The sequence below is a fragment of the Callospermophilus lateralis genome, chromosome 19, assembly GCF_048772815.1.
Source record: "Callospermophilus lateralis isolate mCalLat2 chromosome 19, mCalLat2.hap1, whole genome shotgun sequence".
In the NCBI taxonomy this organism is placed as follows: Eukaryota; Metazoa; Chordata; class Mammalia; order Rodentia; family Sciuridae; genus Callospermophilus; species Callospermophilus lateralis.
This window is the reverse complement of record NC_135323.1, coordinates 7,024,108-7,032,185: the sequence shown is the minus strand read 5'-3', so window position 1 is coordinate 7,032,185 and position 8,078 is coordinate 7,024,108. Positions and strand designations below refer to the sequence as shown.

The 8,078-nt window shown below is 52.5% G+C and overlaps 1 protein-coding gene across 3 annotated transcripts; it reads left to right on the top strand.

The window, feature by feature from the left end:
* The first annotated feature begins 2,116 nt into the window (after positions 1-2,116).
* Tedc2 (tubulin epsilon and delta complex 2) lies at positions 2,117-6,706 on the top strand. 3 transcript variants are annotated; one of them, XM_076840253.2, is made up of 10 exons: positions 2,117-2,172; positions 2,258-2,356; positions 2,545-2,615; positions 2,736-3,144; positions 3,613-3,666; positions 4,276-4,369; positions 4,515-4,626; positions 4,721-4,822; positions 5,458-5,648; positions 6,488-6,706. In XM_076840253.2, exons 1-10 carry the CDS (start codon positions 2,147-2,149, stop codon positions 6,491-6,493), a joined length of 1,164 nt encoding a protein of 387 aa, XP_076696368.1. In that variant the 5' UTR covers positions 2,117-2,146; the 3' UTR covers positions 6,494-6,706. The 3 variants fall into 3 exon arrangements, with proteins under 3 accessions (XP_076696368.1, XP_076696366.1, XP_076696367.1); XM_076840251.2 differs by having other exon boundaries at positions 5,975-6,706; XM_076840252.2 differs by lacking the exon at positions 3,613-3,666 and having other exon boundaries at positions 5,975-6,706.
* The last annotated feature ends 1,372 nt before the right edge of the window (positions 6,707-8,078 follow it).

Below are 8,078 nucleotides of genomic sequence, written 5' to 3'. Positions count from 1 at the left end.
TATGAATATCTCTCTTTGCACTGAATTTATGGGCCATTCTTTTTCTGTTTTTATTTCTATATTTCTTTAAAATGAAAAATTTTTTAAAAGTTAAAATAGAGGATGAATAAAAGTGGGAACTGGAGAGGATGTTCCCAACTTTATTTAGGCTCAAATAAAAAAAAGAACATGTGACACTAGCCCTTTGGTGCTATCCTGGCACACTGTGCAAACAGAATTTTCCCAGAGAGGTTAGCCGGAAAAAAATTTAAAAGTCATAATATCTGAGTAATCAAGAGGAAGAATATCAGAGGGCTTGCCCATGGCTGATAACTGCAGATCTGTGGATTCCAAGCTGGCCAGAGATGTGGCTTCCTACTTTGAAAATGACAGGGCTTGGATGGAGCTCAGTGGTAGAGCACTTGCCTGGATGCATGTGAGCCCACCAAAGGCTGATCACTGATCCTAACTGACCCTGCTGGAGTATTTTTATTACCTTTCAAAGGTAAGAATCACTTGGCCAGTTTCCCCAGAGCTCTTGAACCAAAAATATAGGGAAGGGGGATATTGGCTTGGTAGTGGCTTTGCTCTGTGTGTGTGTGTGTGTGTGTGTGTGTGTGTGTGTGTGTGTTCACTGTGGCAGCTGTCTTTTTTGCTACTGTACAAGAATTCTGACCACCCTGGGTGGTGCATGGTTGGGTTGAGGAAAGTCCAGGAGTTGGAATTGTAAACCTGTCCTTTCCACCATGTGCCCCTGGGCATGTGTGAGCCTCAGTTTCCTCATCTGTAAGATGGGACCATGATAACCTACCTCACAGGGGTGTTGTGAGGATTAAATGTGATGGGGACAGTGGCACAGGAGTGAAGCATCCCTGAACTGCCTTGACCCTTCATAATCTCTCTGATGAGAATCCCAACTCTGGATGGACTCAGTTCTCTGTCTTCTCCCAGCCTGCACCTGTAAGAAACACTCTAGGCAATGCCTGGAACCACCTGACTGTGGTATGGGTCTCCCTGTCTACCCCCAGGGCCTGATAGTCACCTTGGTGTCTTCTGACTGCACACTTCGTCCTCAGTAATATCTGTGCCCACAGTTCTCCCACTAACCCAAATGTTCCCTGGATCACTGAATGCCTTGTCCACTCCCTGTCCAACACTCTCCCAAGACCAGTACTGCCCAGGACTTAGCAGGGCCTGCCCATGGCTGCCTCCTGGACACTGACTGCTGGCCATTCTCTGAGAAGCTTACCCTCCTTGCCATCTGCTTCCTCCAACCTTGGGCCATCTTGCCAGGCCCAAGTGTGCCATGCTCCAGATCTCCTGTGCTTCATTCCCTATATCCAGATTTCTATCTGATACCTCCCTGGATGTCATCACTTCATCCCCATGTCCAAAAATGAACACTTCCTCTGTCCATTCCTTGATCCTTTTTTTTTTTTTTTTTTTTAAGAGAGAGAGAATCCTTAATATTTTATTTTTTAGTTCTCGGCGGATACAACATCTTTGTAAGTGGTGCTGAGGATGGAACCCGGGACGCACGCATGCCAGGCGGGCGCGCTACCGCTTGAGCCACATAACCAGTCCCCCTTCCTTTATCTAACAAGTCATTCTCACCTAGTCCATGTTTTTGACCCTGTGGTAGATGGTCCTGGGGTCAGCAAGACAGTTCGTGCCTGCTTTAGAGTTGCCTTCAATGAGGGCTGGTTGAGACAAAGTCAACAAGCCTGGCGCGGTGGGCCATGTCCGTAATCCCACTGATTCGGAAGGATTCCAAGTTGAAGGCCAGCTTTAGTAATTTAGCGAGGCCCTAAGCAACATGATTGAGGATGTAGTTCAGAGGTAAAGCACCCCTGGGTTAAATTCCCGGTACCAAAAAAAAGAGAGAGATAAAGCCAACCGTTAAACTATGGTTCCCTGCAAGAAGAACACGGAAATAGTGCCTCCATCTGCCCAGAAGATACTTCTGGAGTCCGATCGGCCGGAGCCCAGCAGGAGCGGAGTCCCTAGCAGACCATTGGAAGCAGAACCTGCACTTTGGGGCGGAACTTGAGGCGGGTCTGAGTCCTAGGCTCAGGATTGGGTAGCCGGCAGGAAGGGGCGGATCTTTACGTGGAAAGGGCGGAGCCAGGAGGCGGCGGCAAAACACTGGGAGTCCAAGCTGGAGTCCATGCTGCCGGCCGACTGCGCGCGTCGGTGGGTCTGGCGAGGCGGGAGCGGGGCGGGCTGGCGCGGGGCCCCAAGCCTGTCGGGGTGCTGAGTTGACCGTGCGTCCCTCCAGGCTTGTGGCCGAGCTGCAGGGCGCCCTTGACGCCTGCGCAGAGCGACAGCGGCAGCTAGATCGGAGCCTGAGCATCTCCCGAAGGCTGCTGCGGGCCTGGTACGTGTACCCCGGCACCCCCTCAGCCCTTCGGAATCTTGCAGAATCTCAGAGGCTGAGAGGTCGGGCCCAGCCTCCCACTTCAGAGGTTTCGGTTGTCAGTGCCACCCAATTTACCTTGCAGGTTCTGAGGCGGAGGAGGGGCGGGGGTGGAGTTTGTTCGGGCCACAGATACCCTGTCTTTACAGGGAACCAGCCAGGACTCAGGTTCCGGAGTCACCTCCAAGGCCAGAAAATAAGGAAGAGGACCTGACTTCAGGTAAATCTCGGCCACCCACCCTTTCCCCGTGCAGTCACTGGCCCAGTTCTGGCATGCAGTGATGAGGGACCCATCCTGGAATAGTGGAGAGGACTTCTGCATGATTTTTGGCTTTCACAGCATACACACCAAGCACCCAGGACCTCAAAGAGCTGGAGCTTTTAACCCAGGCACTGGAGAAGGCAGTACGGGTGCGGAAAGGCATCTCTAAGGCTGGAGAAAAAGACAGAACTCTGCGCCTGAAATGTGGACCGATTCCTGCCTCTCCTGACACCACTGCATCAGCACCACCCCAGGCCTCAAGTGGGGCTGGCAGCCGTGCCTCTGGAGCAAAAGCTACCAAGGGCATCCACCAGCCTAGGAAGCCTGCCAAGGACCACCCTGAGCCTAGGCTTCTGTCAATGGGAGATAATTCCCATGTGGCAATAGAAGCCAGGGCCACTAGCTGTGGACCAGGCCTCAGACATGAACAGATGGCCCAATCAGCTGCTCCTCAGGCAGCAGAAACTTTCACACTCAAGGAGAAGGGGTAGGTTTCCCAGACCCTCACTGGAAAATCTGCCATCTTTATTCGCTCAGACCTTGGCCATCTGTAGGAGTCTGGGGTTTGGTGTAGGGCAGGGCACAGAGCTACATTTGGGAGCCCTGGAGTACCACCTCATGAGGCTCATGCTTTGCAGCTGTCTGGGATTGTACAGATTTTACATTCTAGAGCCTTACCTGCCCTCTTCTTCCTGGCTATTCACTTATCTACCCAGGTGGGAACCACTAGAGGTCTCAGGCCCTCTGTTCACGGTGCCCTCTCTTCTCTCTGCAAGGGTAGTACTGGTCTAGGTTGGCTTCCATGTCACTCAGGAAGCCCCTTCCAAGGGGGTCTTGTCTGATAATGACTGGAGAGGGAGAAGGGGTAAGAGACCTCACCACTGATAGACTCTGAGCAGGACTAGCAGCCCTGAGAGTGAGATGAGACTATTTTGAACACTGGCTTCTCTGACAGGACCCTGCTGCAGCTGCCCGCGAACTTTAGGAAGGTGGTTTCCCAGAACTCCCGGTAAGGCTGGGTGGGGATAGAAATCATCGAAAGCTTGGGAATATGTAGGCAAGACATTCCAGTAGGTCCCTCTGCTTTTGTAACTGGGTGGCACTGTCCATCCTCAGAGCCTGACTAGCTAGCACTGCTGCAGTGGCCTCAGGCTCAGTGGCTTTGATACCCTCAGCTCAGCCACTCACAGCTGCAAGGCTTGAACTTGACACTTGGTGTCTCCAAGTCTCAGTCTGTCTTCCCTCCGCCAAGTTTAGAGCTAGAGGCAACAGTGACCAGACCCAAACTCACAGAGATGCTGGGAGGGTTAAGCAAATGGTGCCTTTCAGATGTTTGTGCTATAATTAGTACAGAGCAAGCACCTAAGTCTCTTTTCAGTTATAGTTACCAGTCACTGCTGGGTTCTCTCTCCTTCCTTGAATTCTCTTTAGCACTTCCTAGAGTGGGTCAGCTCTTTCCTTGTCCTGGTCAGTGTCCTCTAGGTTCCCCCAGAGACTCCTGCTGATTTTCAGCAGAAATAGACACCCAGCCTCTGGCCCCTCCCTGGGCGGTTCAGCCCAGCTGGCTAGAATAATGGCATCCTTCTCTGGTTCCTGGGTGCTCTTATGCACATCTCAGCCTATGGGCCCAGCTCAACTCTACACAAACCAGCAACTCCACAGATGCCACCAGCATTGCCAAAGCCCAGTTTCTGCAGAAACTGCAGGCAACTGTATCCTTGCTGAACTTGCAGGAGTTGGGAGTGGGGGTGCTTACTGGACTTGCAGGAGTAGAGGTGAGGGGAGTGATTCTGACTCTAACCTGGCAGGACATGGGTGGGGCCTGGACACAGGGGAGTTTCCCTGACCCATAGTCAGTCAGGCTGGCCTGGCCCCAGGCTCAGTGCTGTGGAAATAGAGCTGGAGGCTCAGCGCTTGCGGAAGGCCTGTGTGATGGTGAGACTACGCCTGCAGGAGGAGCTCTCCTCAGGTCAGTGGGGTTGTGGAGTGGGTGTGGAGGGCAGTCACAGGAAGGGTCTCAGAACTGGCATGGACCAAGCCTGCCCTCCCTGACTGTTGAGTAGCCCCTGCTGACTGGATGCAGGAGTACCGCTGTCTGATCACTCTGGAGGGGCTGCAAGCCATCATTGGGCAGTATCTTCAGAGGTTGCAGGTGCTGCGTACAGGTAAGACCCTGCCCCCTGCTGCCACCTGTGCTGAGGGAGGTCTTAACCAGGGTCAGGGCACATTAGCCCATCTTGCCCATGCCTTAAGGAAGGATGACCAGTCCTGGCACCAGAGACAGGTAGGCCCTTTCCACCCACACACAGTGTTCTGGGTTCTTACCAGTTGTCCTGTGGGACCAGCCAGCTGTCCTCAACTGCCCAGAACAGGTCCTCTATCCTACTCCTCTCCACCAACAACCTATCAGCCTAAGCAGTTTGCTCATTTACTCAGTTACTAAGAAAGCAGCATTTGAGAATTAGATACTAGGAGGTGAGTCATGGGGCTTCTTTATCCTTTACATTTTTTAATTGATTGAAATTTTTAAGAGAGAAGGTTCTATCTTCAAATACAAAGTCAGTCTCAAGAAAGTTATGTAAACACCAGTAAGGAAAACCCAGAGGCAAAAGGAGACTTCACAAAGGTCTCTGGCTGCTGTGAATTCCAGGCTACCCCCATGCTCTGCCACACACTGTTTGTTTTGCACTCCTTAAAGGCAAGGGAAGTGCCTGGGGAGTCAGGTACTGACCCATGAATGAACCCTGGCCCTTGGGCATGGGTGCCATACCAAGAGACCACATATCTCCTGTCCTCGCAGCTGTGAGGGAACAGCTGCCAGTACCATGTCTTGTGGAGCGGCTCCCCCAGGCTTCATCACTCTGTGGAGGTGGAGTGGACCCTGCCTGGAGCCCCCAGCTCCTCCTTTACTCCAGTACCCAGGAGCTGCAGACCCTGGCAACCTTGAAGCTGCGGGTGGCCATGCTGGAGCAGCAGATTCACCTGGAAAAGGTACTTTCAGAGCATGAGTTGGCAGTGTGCAATTGGGCACCCGTGGAGCCAGTTACCATATGGAGGGCTGACTCTGGAGCCACCTGAAGGCTCAGTTTATAAGAACGGAGGCCTGGGATTAGGGTATGATGTTCCTTTTCCAAGATCCCCTTGGAGGACAGAGGTGGGGTGGGGTGGGGGTAAGCCTCAGGCCCATGTATAGACCACCAGGTACATTGATGTGTCGGATGAGCTGCACAGGGAAAGAGACTAGAATGCTGAAGCCTGTCCTGGGGCTGCCAGCTGGGGCAGGCCCCACTGAGACCTTGGCCTTGCACTGCCCCCAGGTCCTAATGGCTGAGCTCCTTCCCCTGGTGAACACTCAGGAGCCACAGGGGCCATCTTGGCTGGCGATGTGCCGAGCTGTACATAGCCTGCTCTGCGAGGGAGGCGAGTCCTTCCTCACCATCCTGCAAGATGACCCTGCTTACTGACTCAATCGCTGGGCCATCTGGAGCCCCCCAAGGCCTCAGGACCCTTGAGCAGGAAGGCCTCTTAGGGAGTCTCCTTCTCCTGACGGGGTGAAATGAACAGGAATTGAAGATAATTTTCCTGGTTTGGTGGATCTGGGGGACCAGAGATACCTATACCTTGTCTGGAAATCAGATGTTGCCAGGGGCCTGGTAGAACCTTTCTTAGCTAGCTCTTTTCCCTTGCTGTAGCTCTAAGCATGTCTTATGTGATATTAAACCTACTTTAGGAAGTTCATATACTTAATCTAAGGTGGGACTTGCTGGGGGTGTCTTTTGTTTTTGTTTGTTTGTTTGTGGTTTTATTAATATGAATATTATCAAACCCAGGTGTGATGGAGCACATTTACAACCCCAGCGGCTGGGGAGGCTGAGGCAGGAGAATCACAAGTTCGAAGCCAGCCACAGCAATTTAGCAAGGCCCTAAGCAACTTAGTGAGACCCTGTCTCAAAATAAAAAATAAGAGTTGGGGATGTGGCTCAGTTGTTAAGTGCTCCTGGGTTCAATCCCTTGTACCAAAAAAAGAAAAAAGAGAATGTAGTATCAAGTGAAGCTGGGCAAGGTGGTGCACACATGTAATCCCATGGCCTTGGGAGACGGAGGCAGGAAGATCACAAATATGAGGCCAGCCTTGGCAACTTAGTGAGACCCTATCTCAAAAACAGAAGGACTAGGATGTAGCTCAGCAGTAAAGCACCCCTGGGTTCCAGCCCCAGTATCCCCCCCCCCCCCGCAAAAAAAAAAAAAAGAAAAATAATCTATCAAGTGAATTTATTTCAAGAATGCAAATATTCCTTCTGCATAAGGGAAGGGGCAGAACCACTCAAGGTGGTTTTGCCCCAGCATGCCTGAACGTGCCTGCCCCCTCAACTTATTGGAAGATACAAAAAAAACCTTCAGCTACCATTACAGAACAGGCCAGCCACTCTGTCCATTGCCACCCCAGCTCCATCCCCACTGTCTTAGGATGCCCCATGCCAAGCACCTCCTGGTGCCAATGCTGTATTAGGTATGGAACTCCTGTCTTCCACTTAGGCTCCATCAGGGAAGAGGACCTTTTTCCCTCCCTCCCTCAACTGTCATGTCCTCTGAGGCTTCTCCATCCCCTGTGGAAGGAATCATCACCTCCCCAGGAAGGGAGTAAAGGGTAGGGGTCAAAGGGGAAGCCTCTGCAGCCACAGACTTGGGTCTAAGGCTGTGGAATGTTTAGCCTGATTCTTAGACTCTGAGCCTCAACTCCCCAGGCTGTTCCTGCTTTCCTAGTGGGTAGTGGTCATTCCACTGCCCTGTGGACTGGCATGAAGATCAGCGAGCTGAGCTTTTCTGCAGCACTGGGCGGACGCTGTGCTGGTCACCCAGGGCCAGTGTACATAGGTGGACCTTCACTGAGCCCTGACCATGTCCCTTGGAACTCAGGCCTAGGCCCCTGGTGTAGATAGCTCTGGAGCTTCACCACTCTGGGCCAAGGATGAGGCCCTGCAACAGGAAAATACCAGCCTCTTCCCTAAGAGACCCAGGCCCCTGCATGCAGCAGGAGAGGAGGCACATGATACCTGGCGAAAACTAGGACTGTGGCGAGCTGGATGAAGTGTGCAGGGATGAGGCTGGACCTCCAATATCATGGTGACAGCTTCCGGTGGCTCCTTGACCTCCTGCAAAAGGCCTTACTTGTAACAGACCCAGTGGGCCAGAAATATGCTCTGATAGGCAAGAGACCAAAGTAGAAAATGAGAAACCAAGAGCTTTATTGCATTGAGGGGTCCCTCTGGGGACAGAACCCCAGGGGAAGGTGAGCCAAGAAAGGAGGAGAGCCTGAGGGACTGCCTGCCCCCTGTAGGCTGGTGCTCAGGCCCAGGGAGCACTTGTATCTTACCACCACCCCTTAGCCAGCCTATCCCTTCTGTTGCAGCCTGCAGAGCT